Source organism: Aquila chrysaetos, chromosome 5 (assembly GCF_900496995.4).
Source record: "Aquila chrysaetos chrysaetos chromosome 5, bAquChr1.4, whole genome shotgun sequence".
Lineage (NCBI taxonomy): Eukaryota > Metazoa > Chordata > Aves > Accipitriformes > Accipitridae > Aquila > Aquila chrysaetos.
The window spans coordinates 41,052,716-41,066,075 of record NC_044008.1 but is presented as its reverse complement, the minus strand read 5'-3'; the positions used below and the strand labels follow the sequence as shown (position 1 = coordinate 41,066,075).

The window sequence follows — 13,360 nt, the reverse complement described above, 5'->3', positions numbered from 1 at the left end:
TCTTCCTAGAATAAGCAGTGATCTGCAGCACGTCAGTGATTCGTTCTGCATTTCTGAGGTGCCCCGTAGAAAAGCAAAAGGCAAATTGATCAAAAGGGCTCTTCAGCTTTGCCACAGCCTTGGCACAGGATCTCCTTTAAAATTTCTTCTGCCACATGATTTTCACATCAGACGCCAAAAAGTACTACTGCTATACAGCAAAAGCTAACCAGGTCCACCAATGCAAGCATCTGAAGGGACAATTTACTTTGTCTCAAATGCTTCTATAATAGAAGAAAAGCAGCTGTACTGCACATTCCAGCTTCCTGGCCTCAAAGCACTACCTGAACTCCCCAAGCCCCGAGGGACGGCTGCAGAGAGAAGAGCTGAAGGAGGTGGCAAACCTCCTTCAGGGCCTGTGCCTGATTATATGCATTAAAGTAGCTCCAGGGCTGGTCTAACTTCTGCCCAGGCCTGGCTCCACCCTTCAGCCAGTCCCAAAAAATGAAGAGAACAGAATGAGTATTTAGAGTCATAGAATCATTTAGGTTGGAAAAGACCTTCAAGATCATCGAGTCCAACCATCATCCGTGCCCACTAAACCATGTTCTGGAGTACCCCGTCTACTCGCTTTTTTAATACCTCCAGGGATGGTGACTCAACCGCTTCCCTGGGCAGCCTATTCCAATGTCTGACAGCCCTCTCAGTAAAGAAATTTTTCCTAATATCTAACCGAAATCTCCCTTGCCGCAACTTGAGGCCGTTTGCTCTCGTCCTATCTCCAGCCACCTGACAGAAGAGACCAGCACCCACCTCGCTACACCCCCCCTTCAGGTAGTTGCAGAGAGCGATAAGGTCTCCCCTCAGCCTCCTTTTCTCCAGACTGAACAACCCCAGTTCCCTCAGCCGCTCCTCGTAAGACTTGTGCTCTAGACCTTTCACCAGCTTGGTTGCCCTTCTCTGGACACGCTCAGCACCTCAATGTCTGTCCTGCAGTGAGGGGCCCAAAACTGAACACAGGACTCGAGGTGCGGCCTCACCAGTGCCGAGTACAGGGGAACGATCACCTCCCTGCTCCTGCTGGCCACACTATTTCCGATACAGAGGCTGATATTTGGGGCTGCCTGTTGCATCTCCTGAATTGAGCAAATGACCGGGTAAAAAAAAAAAAAAATTGTTTTTTTGAAGATGAGGGGAAGGAGGATTTTGCTGAAGTCACAAGTCCCTGAGATGGGTTTGAGAAGAGGATAGATAATTGAAGCTGCTCTTTACCGCCAGTTTGAGAGATGGTTAAGGTGCAGCATAACTCTTTAGAGATGTGAAGTTTTATACAGTGTAGAAATCCCTATCTGCACCCTAGGTAATCCAACAGAAGGAACAACAAAAGCAAAATAAGGATACAAAATAAGAACATCCTGCGCATCCTTAATTTGGCCATTATATCTTGTTAATTAAGGTGTTTTGCTCATTAAAAGCGTGGCACGCAATTTCGTAATCCTATTTGAAGCTCCAAAACTGAGCTTCCAACATGCACATCTCATGGGGATAAAATCTTTAATAAAAAGAAACAACACATGTACACCTAAAAACCCCAAAGCCCCCAAAGAGACAAACCCATCTCATCCGAGTTTGTTTTTTAATACCTCAGACCAAAACAAAAGTGAGCTACTATCAAAATTGACCTAATTGCATCATAGCTCACAATAAATTGATCCTTTCACTACGTATCTGGCTTAATAGCATACATTGTATTTTCATGAGCAAGTGATATCACCACCCTTTAGGTCAGATTTCAAGGTGTAGTGTCGCCAATCCAGAGACATGACAGGCTTTTTATTATGTTTTCTGTTTATAATTTTGATTCAAAACCTCACTAACACTTCAGATGCACATAATCCTTATTGAAACTGGCTTGATGCGGATTACACCCTGAAGCACAAAGGAAGTCTTTATCACTTATGGCCAGTGTTTTAGGAGCTTATAACTGTAATTAGGTAGGAATTATATCAGCATGATCCATATTAGCTGAACTGTGGCAAAAAGCTTTCTTCTATTCGACCTTCCCACCTAGGGCATGACAATAATAAAAATGGTAAAACATGCAACAAACAGGTGCCACTGACGGTAGAGTCACTGTCCACTGCAGGCAGAGGATAGTACTCTGTATTTTAAAAGAAAAATTAATCATTAATTAGTGGAAGCAGATCATTGTATGGTGCATTGTTATCCAGGATTATTTCATTAGGATCTGCTGACCCAATTTCTGCATTGGAAAGGGAATTACATTTTTTCACACTGTTGGGAGGGGGAGAGGGGGAAGAAAAAAAAAAAAAATCATTAACACAGATTACTCAAACTTTTACAAATATGGTTGCAAGCAAGAGCAGGTACCTGTACTGGTTATTTCTACAAAAGCCAAACGATATGAGAACCATTACAAATATGTAATCATGTCTCCACTAGAATCGGATTGGTTCCCTTAAAATACATAATTCCTAATTAAAACATATGGAATCCAGCTAATACAGCCTCATGACTAAGGGATTTGGTGGAGGACAGGAATTTTTTTATTACGGCTATGACGATCCCCTCTGTCACAGGTCATCCTTACTTACTACTCCTGCAGTCACCCTGGGGATAGCTGACTCAGATAAATTAAAAGAGCTTCATTTGGGAAGCTTCCCCAACACACGAAAGGATTCGCCTCCTAATCTGTCAAAATCCAATAACGTTAAAGCAACTGCAACCTGCTTACGGCTCAGCGGGGCTCTCCGAGCCAAAGGGCAGGACCCGCGGCCCAGCACCGGATGGGCGGCAGCAAGGAAGGACGGGACAAAAACCCACCTCGGAAGCGGCAGCAGCAGAGATCTCTGCTGCCGAACTGTTTTGCGCCCAAGCGCTGCGAGCTTGCGTGAACCGAGTGGTTCAGCCACCCCGGAACATTGCCCGTCCCCCTGCACTCACCCCTTCCCAGCAGCCACGAACATGGGACCCTCTGCACGACATGGACCCCCATCTCCCCGGGGCCCTGCTCTCCGCTCCTCCTCCTCACTGGCACAAAAACACATCTCAACGTGTCTGACATTTGAGTTCCTTTATAGTAAAACACCACCACAGGTGTGCTTAATGCTCTGCCCAGATCATCTTACAACCACTCACCTGTGTGTCTCAGATCAGCAGCTAGTCTTTCATGAGGCCTTACAGCAGCCCTCTGGAAGGGGACAATGCCATGAGCCCCATTTCCAAAGTGGAGGACAGAGCTCCCCAAAACCACCCCGTAGCAGGGACAACCCTCCTACTGATACTGAGCCTACAAAACCACCACAGACAGGTGTTTTCCCTTTCTTATAAACTCCTCTCACTTGCCGATCATTTGCATGTGCCGATCAAGTAATGAGGGAGTCAGGGAGCAACATGACATCACATTTGCTGCATGTTCCTAGAGAAAGAGATCACCAGAGGAGTTAAAGAAGCCCCTTCTGCTGAGGTCACAGGCAAAAAGGGACTTTCATAACCTCGTGGAAGCAAAGGCTCGAGTTACCTTAGAAGGCAGCGTGTCCTGTCCAAGAGTCCGGTGGTTTGTGCGGACAAGGGAAGCGGGGAGAGCTCTGCTCCCCTCCCAGAGCAGACACCTGCGATGGGCGTTCGGCGACCTGCCGCCCTTCTCCGGCGCGCAGCTCGCCTTGTCGCTAATGGGAGATGCGTGTAAAATTCTCTGCCGGGTTAACAGCAGCATTATTTTTTAAACAGGTAGCTGCTTTTTCTGCCCATTACGCTGCTGGAGAGGAATCCAGATGCCACTGTATTCCCGCTCGTGCCAGCCCAAGCCATTCCTGCATAGGCAGGGACAGCCAGCGCGTGAAATCACCCCAGGGGAACAGCCCTTTCCATGCCTGCAAGCACTTCAGGGAAAGTTGCTTTTTCCTTTTTTCCTTCAGTTTCAGCTCAGTGAATAACACTTCAGTGCTAAGCGCAACAGCTGCGATAGGCCTCTGTTTTCAGCGGTTTGGGACCTGCTTCATTTTTGATACTTTTATTGCAAAGCCTGTGAGAGAGGAGCACCTTCTGGTGAAGTTACCTGCCGCTTATGCCAGCCGGCGATGAAGGCTAATGCACCTCCCACTTGCCCTGTCACGAAGTCTAAGATGCTACAACTTACCCGTTGCCTTTAATCCCGCAGATAATGGCATAATGAGATCCAGTGCCTAGGGGTTGAACCTAAAATATACACTTAATTTGCCATTTCAGTGAAAGTAGTTAACAAGCAGGATGGCTTCGCAGGGAGTGGGGCAGCCTCTCCCACACTGGCAGGCTACATCGAGACCAGATGCATCTCTGGGAGACATGACTGAGGTCAACCATAAATTAACAGGCTCACTGCGAGGGGAAAAAATAATAATACTGGGTCCAATTGCATGGTCTGGTATGAAGGAGACCAGATGAGATGGGCCAATGAGTCCTTTCTACGCCCATGAACTTTCTGAATCCTTCTTATCCGGAGGGGGGAAAAATGGCAAGGGGTCCCTTTGCCATTTTACCATGGCTGATTCTTAATCAATAGCAGGGCTGGCAGTAGCTCTTGTGCAATACCACTTTCCCCAGAGCTGGGCCCTCTTCCCCTGCAATGCTCCCAACCCCTGCTGGTCTCAGAAGAATTGAGCCCAAAGCTCCACATAGCAATTCAAATGCATCACCAGACATTAGGCCACCGGGTTAACCACTGTTTAATTTCGTCACATTTGTTTGTGAGTTATGTACGTGCCTTTCTTTTGTCAACATCTCCTTTTAAAAAGGATATTGATTTTGTTTTCAAAGGCTCTCAAAAATAAAATGAATGACTACATTCTAAGGAAGAGTCATTTTCTCAACAGCTGTAAATAATTTATTGTTCGCAACCCACCCAGATCAAAAGATACTTCATCAACTGATGTGGCAAAATCTGGTGCAAGCTGCATTTCTATTATCTCAGATCCAATTAACCATTTGGAGCAGACTAAAACATAACTAGATCAATCCAGAATCAGATTAATATCCAATCCATAATCACATTAATCACAATCTGTCCATAATTAGCCATCAGATAATCCCATTGGACAGGAGGTGACATGCAGTATCCCATTATCTCATTAATTATCTATTTTCAGTATCAGACATTGTCCCAAAACAGAAGGAAATGTTTTTTAAAGGAAAAATGGACAGGGACTTTTCTCCTTTTGCTACCAGCTCCCCACTGAAGCCCCCAACGGTTTGATGTTGGAGTTTTACAACATTTCTTTATTTTCATATGTTCTGTTAGAACTAAGAGCTGTTTTTTTGAGAGATGTCATCTTTTTAAATAAAATATGATTATCTCAGGAAGATGGATAAATAAAACATTTGTTTCATGTGAACAAGTTTATGAAAGAAAAGAAAAGCCTTCATCAAAGGTTTTAATGGTAACATGATAACAATAGCTTTGCAATGCTAAATCTTATTGCAGATGGTTCCTGTCCTTTTTGTAATGTAAGTGAAATTGTGTTCCATCTGTTTTAATTTTATAATGGACTTAATCCATGGCTGGCTCTGAAAGAATCAGCATTTACTGCCTTTGCAATCTGCTGCAAACAAAAAAATTGTTACCGTTTCCCCTTTCTAGAGGGAACTTGTATTTCTATTTGGGAGCAAAAATCAAAGAGTTGCTCCGTAGAGAGTGGGAAGCGCTGTTAGCCAGCCTCACCCCGTGGCCAGGCAGCCCCTGCCAGCAATCACACCAAACCCGACCGGAATTACCCCGAAAGCGATTGGAAACTCTGGATGCTGGGTGAAGGAGAGCAGGGAGTAATCGGTGTGTCAGGAGAGACTGCATTTGGTTTTGACTAGCAAATGCTTCCAGCAGTTCCAAGCGACCTGAAAGCGGTTTTTCCAGAGGTCGCTCCTGACCCGAATTATTCTATGGTTTTATGATGTGCTTTCCCTTACCCCCACCTCAGATGAACCAACAATTAACCTGTTTGTAAAACGTGGTGGTATCGGGCTGGTTTTATGCCTCTTGGCATTACCTGTTGTCATTTTAAAGTTTTTCATACATCACCTAGAGGAGGTTCAGGGCTTTCGGCATTTCCCTGGCAAGTCCTTTTTTGGGGTTTTCTACTAAGCTGCCCATGCAGCAATGCCCACCCCGTTCCTACCTGCCCGGTCACAAAGCCAGTCCAGTCCCACCAAACCTGCCTGGTGTCAACACACCGCTCTGTACTCACACAGGTGTGCCTGCAGCACAGCGTTGCGCCGGTTTGGAAAAGTTTGGCTGGCTCAGCTGTAACCTTTCCTATTTCTAAGCTGATGGGAGGTTTGGGAGAGCAGGGAGGACCCTGCCCTCGAGTGAGAAAAGGGTGATGCAACATAGAGCATCCCTGCCAAGCTGCTGTATTCTTAGACGTGTCTCATTCTCCTATCACTCTGACATTTTATTTTTGCATTTTATTGTTAACACATGCAGATACTGACTCACTCAGGACTCCGTGGATTCCGGCTCAGACTGAAGTCATCCTTCTGCACCCCCTTTCCTGCCAGGCATGGGCAGGACACCCCGTGCCGCCCCACGGCCATGGCAGCGCTGTGGAGGTTCCTGTCACCCGTCCCACGGGGTCACCCCGCTTTGAAGAGCCAGCCAAACTTTTCCAATGCCCTTCGCATCGCTCACCTCCCAGCTCAGCTCGGCCGCTGGCAAACGAGCCACGCTCACGGCAGGCAGCGGTCGGACCACAAACCCCGGCAGGCGCCACGGCCACCCTGCCACTGCCACGCAGGCAGGGGACACGGGGGGCTCGCCGTGCCCCGAGGACGTCATTGCCACACCGCACCTCTGCACCGTCGCACATGCAGGGGTGGGCAGGGATGCCAAAATCCCCTGGCGACACATCCCCCTGCTGAAGTGGGCACCCCAAACGCCATCCTGCTTCTCCCCTCGACTCTTGTGCAAATTTAAATGTTTGCTTTCGACATTTGGGGTCCTCAAAGGCGCAGCAGCTTCTGGGGTTTCGTACCTACAGGGTGCCCGACTCCTACAAAAAACAAGTGCTTCAGCTGGAAAACCCATCCTGCCTCCCTCCTCCGAGCAAAAGGAGCACAGCCTGCCCTTCCTGAGCCAAAATTTAAAGCCACCATGTCCTTCCCAAGCCGTACAGGTTGGTCTACGCCTGTCAAATTCCGTGTGTAAAATTAAGAAGGTGATTGCATGGAGGGGAGGGGCAGGACCGAAGCCCCACGACAGCAGCAATCTCAATTCCAGCACGTATAAGCTTTCACGGACCTTTTGAGCTACTCGTGCCGCCGTGCTGCGAAGTCTTTGGGAATTTAAAACCGAGTCAAAGGCCGCTGAAGCACTCTCCCTATTTTTCTGCTAATGCACAGGAAGCCCTTGGAGACTGGGGGGAAAGAGGGAGGAAAAATGAATAGAAGGGATAAAAAAGCAACAGGAGAGGTTCAGCTGCAGGCGCAGCACGGGATCAGGTGCATGAAAACGCGGTAAAATACTATTTTTCCCTCTAATTTCGACTCATCGCGCGGCTGCTGCCCGGGACGGCCGCCCCGACGATGCCGGCGGTCCCGTTCGGGTCCGTCGGGGCGGCCGTCCCGCGCACCGCCCCCCGCCCAGCGGGGAACGGCTCCGCGGGCGCGCAGCTTCGAGCCGGCGTCCTCCGCGGAGCCCCCTTCCCGTCTGCCGCGGGGATGCGCCTCCGCGCAGCGCCGGCGACTGTCCCGCCGCGTCCGTCCGCGGGCACCTGCCTGCGGCACGCCGAAACGCAGGGAAAAGGGACAACGAAATAAAAGGCGGAGGAGAGGGGAAAGAACAGAAAAAAGGGAAACAAAAGAAGGAGAAAATAAAAGGCATAGTAAAAGTCAAGGGAAATAACAGGGAAAACGGGGGGGGGGGGGCAGCTAAAATGAATCTCCATCTCCTCGGGCTGCCGATGCCGCCGTCCCCTCCGCGTAGAGGGCCGGGGCTGCCGGCCAGGCGGCCGGAGGGTCCCGCGGGCGGCCGCGGCTGCCGGATGGGTGCCGCGGCCTCCCGGGGCGCAGGGCGCTGAGTCGCGCACCCCCCGCCCCCGCGGAGGAGCTTCTCCCGCGGCGCTCAGGGCTACCCGCCCCGTCCGAGCCGCCGTCGGGTCACGCCAAGCCGGGTTCCGCGCGGGGCGGCGTGGGGAGTCCCGCGCTCCTCCGCTCCGCTCCGCTCCGCACCTCTCCGCGCCCCGCCGCGCGCCCATTGTTCACCACGGCCAATCCGCGGGCGCCCTCCCCGCGGCCGCCAATCGCCTCTGGGGGCCGCGCGGTGAGGTCAGCGCCGCCCCCCCCCCCCCCCCCCGCTCCCCCCTCCCGCCCCTCCGGCGGCCGGTGCGCGCTGACATCACGGCGCGGCCCGGCGGGGCGGGCCCGGGGGGGCGGGCGCGGCCCCCGCCCCGCGCGGCGCGGGTAGTGGTGGAGCGGCGGCGCCGCATCCCGCATCCCGCATCGCGGCCGGTGCGCAGGGGGGCCGCCCGCATGGTGGACATCCTCCTCCCGCGGCCGCTCCCGGGCGCCATGGGGGAGCCCTCCAAGAGTAAGTGAGCGCAGCGCAGCGCAACGCGGCGCCGGGGCGGGAGGGAGGGAGGGAGGGAGGGAGGGAGCGGCGGGACGCTGCGGGACGCCGAGGTCCCCGCCGCCGACTGCCGTCGGGCGGGCTGGCGGCCCCCGTGCCGTGCCGTGCCGTGCCGTGCCGCCCCGGACCCGCGGGCGCGGTGACAGCGCCGGGAAGGGCTGCGGCACCGCGGCGGGCGCGGGAGGCTGCGGGCTCGGCCCGTGGCATCTCCGGCGCCGCTATTCCCGTTGGTGCCCGGCGCTCCCCGGCCCCGCCGGCTCCTTTCCTTACCGAATGCCTGTCCTTTCGGCTCTCCGCGCTGCCGATCTGGTGTCTTTCTGCCGTTTCCATTTGTTTCTCCCCTTGCCTCTGCGTTGTCTTTCTTTCCTTCCCTCTTTCCCTGCCCGCGTTACCGTTTTTCTTTCTTTCTCTCTTTCCGTGTTTCGGTTTGTCTTCCTTTTTTTTTAAATTTCTCTTTCCGTTTTCATTTATTTCTTTCTCTTTCTGTTCTTCTGTTTTTGTTTGGGTTTATTGCTCTTTCCGTCTCTCCGATTCCTTGTCTCTTGCTGTTTTCATTTGTCCGTGTTCCCGTTTTAACTGTGTCTTTCTGGGTTTTCGCGGGTTTTGTTTCTCTTTCCGTCATTCCGTTTTTATTTCTTTTTCTTCCTTTAACTTTTTCCTCAGCTTCTGTTTTAGTGTTTCTGTGTTTCTGCTTTTATTTCCTTTTCCGAAATTCTACTTTTATGTCTCGGTCTTTCTGCATTTATTTCCCTCGATCAAGTTTCTGGGTTTTTGTGGTTTTGTTTTTTTTTTTTTTTTTTTTTTAGTTTCTGGCTGTATTTATTTCTCTCCTTTTGTGTTTCCGTCCTTTCCTTCTCTCCGTGTTTCTGTCTTTATTTCTTCTTTCTTCCTATTTTTGAAAAAAAAAAAAAAAAGAATAAGTCAAAAGGAAGAAAAGTTGTTTTTATTTAAAAAGTGGTTTTCCCTAATTCCTGGCGCTTCTGCTCTTGCACGTCGCTGCCCCTGACCGTGTCCCGCTCGCTCCCGGCAGGGCGGCCGGGGCTGGCCCTGTGCGCGGGCTGCGGGGGCCGCATCCAGGACCCCTTCCTGCTGCGGGTGTCGCCGGATCTGGAGTGGCACGTCGCCTGCCTCAAGTGCGCCGAGTGCGGGCAGCCCCTGGACGAGACCTGCACATGCTTCCTGCGCGACGGCAAGGCCTACTGCAAGCGGGATTACAGCAGGTGACCCCGAACGCGCCGACGCTCGTTAAAAAAAAAAAAACAAACAACCAAAAACCAAAACCCAAAACAAACCCCCAAATAACCAAACCCCGAAAAAGCACAAAAGCCCCTTAAGCCCTCCCTCCCGCCCCCCCGAATTTTCCCCAAACGACGAGCTGACTCTCGGCCGCCGGAGCCGCCCCGACGGCGCGGCCGCGGGCCCTGACGGCGCGTCGCCTCCCCGCAGGCTCTTCGGCATCAAGTGCGCCCAGTGCCGGGCGGCCTTCAGCAGCAGCGACCTGGTGATGCGCGCCCGCGACCACGTCTACCACCTGGAGTGCTTTCGCTGCGCCGCCTGCGGCCGCCAGCTCCTGCCCGGCGACCAGTTCTGCCTGCGGGAGCGCGACCTGCTCTGCCGCGCCGACCACGGGCCGACCCCCGACGGCTCCACCGCCGCCGCCGCCGCCCGCGGCCCGCGCAGCCCGGCGCTGCCACCGCCCGCCGCCCACCTGGCAGGTACCGGCTTCCCCGTCTCGGAGCGGGCGGCGGGGAGGTGGGGGGGGGGGGGGGCGGAGGAGGGGGGGTGCTGTGGGCGGGCGGGCGGCGCTGACGGTGAGCGCCCTCCCCGCCCGCCGCAGAGCCGGTGCCCGGGCGGCCGCCCGCCCCGCGGCCGCCGGCGCACAAGGCGGCGGAGAAGACCACCCGCGTGAGGACGGTGCTGAACGAGAAGCAGCTGCACACGCTGCGGACCTGCTACGCCGCCAACCCGCGCCCCGACGCCCTGATGAAGGAGCAGCTGGTGGAGATGACGGGGCTCAGCCCCCGCGTCATCCGCGTCTGGTTCCAGAACAAGCGCTGCAAGGACAAGAAGAAGTCCATCCTCATGAAGCAGCTCCAGCAGCAGCAGCACAGCGACAAGACGGTGAGCGCCCGCCCGCCCGCCCCGCCGGGGAGGGAGGAGGTGGCGGCGGCGGCGGCGGGGGCTGGTGGGGTGGTCGGGCTCGGGCGGCAGCCGCGCTGAAGGCCCGTGTGCCCGCAGAGCCTGCAGGGCCTCACCGGGACGCCGCTGGTGGCCGGCAGCCCCATCCGCCACGAGAGTGCCGTGCAGGGCAGCGCCGTGGAGGTCCAGACCTACCAGCCGCCCTGGAAGGCGCTCAGCGAGTTCGCCCTGCAGAGCGACCTGGAGCAACCCGCCGCCTTCCAGCAGCTGGTGAGCCGTCCCGCACCGCGCCGGACCGGACCGGGCCGGGCCGGGCCTGGCCCGGACCCCCCCGTCGGGTCGCGGGCAGGCCCCGGCGTTGCGGGAGGGGGACGGGACGGGACGGGGGCCGACCGCGCCGGGCCCTCACCGCCGCCGCTCCGATCCCCCCCCCCCCAGGTCTCCTTCTCCGAGTCCGGCTCCTTGGGCACCTCCTCCGGCAGCGACGTGACTTCGCTGTCCTCCCAGCTCCCCGACACCCCCAACAGCATGGTGCCCAGCCCGGCCGAGACGTGAGGCGGCCCGGCCGGCCGCCCGCCGCCGCGGGACTTCCGCATGCCTGCGCTCCCTGCATGAGACACCCGGCCCCGGGCCGCTCCCAGAGCGCCGGACAAACGCCTTTGTTTTTTAATTATTCTTATTTAAAAACAAACAAAAAATATGTTACTGACGGCCAAAAAAGCACCGGGATCCTCGCCGCCTTCACCAGACCGGAGAGAGAGCCCCCGCCCTGGTTATTTCGTTGTTTTGGGTTTTTTTTCCCTGCGGATTTCGATGTTTCTTTTCCCCAAAGAAACGCGGATTTGCCCGCTGGAGCCCGGCACGGTGACAGGCTGCCTCGCCCGCCGCTTGTGCCGAGGACGGCTTTTCTTCCCTTTTTGGAAGGGAAAAGGAAAGGAAAAAAAAAAAAAAAAAGAGAATACAAAAAAGGGGGAGAGACTCCCCCGGCGTGCGCGCCTTCCCGCGGCCGCGGAGCCGGCCTGGCCCTCCCTCCGCCGAGCCGCGCCGTCCAGCCTCATCTCACGCCGATGCCTCTCCCGGGCCGCGGCGCCCGGCCCCGCACGATCGCTGGAAAAACGGGACACGGAAACGAGACTTTTTAACGGGAAAACCAGTACTAATAATGTTAAGTTATCAATGGACGGAGGACGGATTGTTTGAGCCTTTAACGAACAAAAGTAAGTTATTGTTATTTATTGTCAGAGTCAGCGGTTGAATAGTGGGATTAAATATTTTGGACTTAATAAAAAAAAGAGAAAAAAGAAAAGGCAAGGATTGAAACGAAAAAAAAGGGAGCGGAGGGGCGGCGGAGGGGCTCCCCGTGCGCGGAGCCGCGCTGCCGGCCGGGTCGGGTCGCGGAGCGGGTCGGGTCGGGGTGCGGGTCGGGGTGCGGGCTGGGGTGCGGGTCGGGACGACCTCCCCCCGCACCGCGCTAATCGGCTTTCCCGACCGGGGCCGCTTATTTATAGCCGGGGAGGCGGAGCGCAGGTTTCCCTTTCGGAGCGGCCCCCGGGGCCCGGCCGGGTCGTGCCCGCACCTGCCGCGGTGCGGGGCCGCCTCGCCTCCTCCCCGGCGGCGGCGAGGCCAGCCGTCCCCTCGCGTGTATTCATCCCCGAGTCTAGACGAAGGCGGCGGCTCCTTATCTGCCTTTGGCATCACCTGGGAAGGAGCGCGGCGGGGGCCGCCCCGGCTCCCGCTCCTTCCCCGTTACCCGGGCGGGAATGCGCTCAGGGCCGGCTCCCCGCGGGACCGCAGGCCCGGGCAGCCTTAAACGGCGGCGAGCAGCCCCCCCCCCCCAGCCCCATGCCCGCGCAATCGCGCCCGCACCCTCGGGGAGCGGAGCGGCGGGGCTGGGCCCTGCCCGAGCCTCCCGGGCCGCAAGGGGACGACGGGCAGCGCGGCGCCGGCTCCACCACCCGCGAGGGGCTGAGGAGGCGGGTGTGAGGGGACCGGGCCCCCCCCCGGGGGAGCTGGCCGATCCGCAGTTGCCGTCGGGGCGCACGGAGCAGCCCGGGGTGACGCGCCGGCGGGAGGGGAGAATGGGCCGCCTCAGCCAGGGGCTCCTCCGCTGCCGCCGGGCCGGGCGACCCCCCCCCCCCCCCGGCCCGGGGACAGGTGGGAAGGGGGTCTCCCGCTCCGCTCCCCCCCCCCCCCCAACCCCGCCGCGGGCCCCCGCCGCCGTTACCTGGCTCCGGCCGGGTCGGGTTTCAGCTCCCCGCGCTCTCCCGGGCCTAGACTGAAGCAAGCCGTTTCCGTCACCCGGGAGCGGGGCCGCCCGGGCCCTAAAATCGCCTCCGGGGTGTGTGTGTGTGTGTGGGGGGGGGCGGCCGGGGGAGCCGCGTCCCCCTCACTCCCCCCCCCCCCCCCTTTTCCTCAGGCCGCGGCGGGTCGGGATCGCCGCCGGCGGCTCAGGTGCGGGCCGGGCCGGGCCGGGCCTGGCCGCTGGGGCCGGCGAGGGGCCCGCGGAGAGAGGGGACGGTCCCGGCCCCGGCCCCGGTGTCCGTGAGCCGCCCGCGGCCCGGGATCGGCGCGGCCCCGCCGGCGCCTTCCCTGAGGAAGTGGCGCCCCGCGCCCCCCCCCTCACCCACC

At 56.6% G+C, this 13,360-nt stretch overlaps 2 protein-coding genes across 4 annotated transcripts in view; one reads left to right on the top strand and one right to left on the bottom strand.

Moving 5' to 3' along the window:
* ETFA (electron transfer flavoprotein subunit alpha) overlaps positions 1–8,989 on the bottom strand; it is a 43,812-nt gene extending 34,823 nt beyond the window's left edge. Inside the window, exon 1 of one of the 3 annotated variants that reach the window (XM_030013439.2) lies at positions 8,864–8,989. In XM_030013439.2, the coding sequence (XP_029869299.1) occupies positions 8,864–8,923 (60 nt within the window). In that variant the 5' untranslated portion in view covers positions 8,924–8,989. Of the gene's footprint in view, positions 1–3,520; positions 3,731–6,658; positions 7,070–8,863 lie in introns of those variants that run through there. The other 2 variants (XM_030013438.2, XM_030013437.2) reach the window with 2 other exon arrangements.
* ISL2 (ISL LIM homeobox 2) lies at positions 8,381–11,402 on the top strand. Its single transcript, XM_030013441.1, has 6 exons — positions 8,381–8,554; positions 9,624–9,813; positions 10,040–10,308; positions 10,431–10,714; positions 10,832–11,002; positions 11,171–11,402. Exons 1-6 carry the CDS (start codon positions 8,497–8,499, stop codon positions 11,285–11,287), a joined length of 1,089 nt encoding a protein of 362 aa, XP_029869301.1. The 5' UTR covers positions 8,381–8,496; the 3' UTR covers positions 11,288–11,402.
* Positions 11,403–13,360: the final 1,958 nt, after the last annotated feature.

Coding starts and splice junctions, on each gene's coding strand:
- ISL2 (XM_030013441.1), top strand. CDS start 8,497: ATGGTGGACATCCTCCTCCCGCGGCCGCTCCCGGGCGCCATGGGGGAG. Junction 8,555..9,623: donor CATGGGGGAGCCCTCCAAGA/GTAAGTGAGCGC, acceptor CGCTCCCGGCAG/GGCGGCCGGGGCTGGCCCTG. Junction 10,715..10,831: donor AGCAGCACAGCGACAAGACG/GTGAGCGCCCGC, acceptor GTGTGCCCGCAG/AGCCTGCAGGGCCTCACCGG.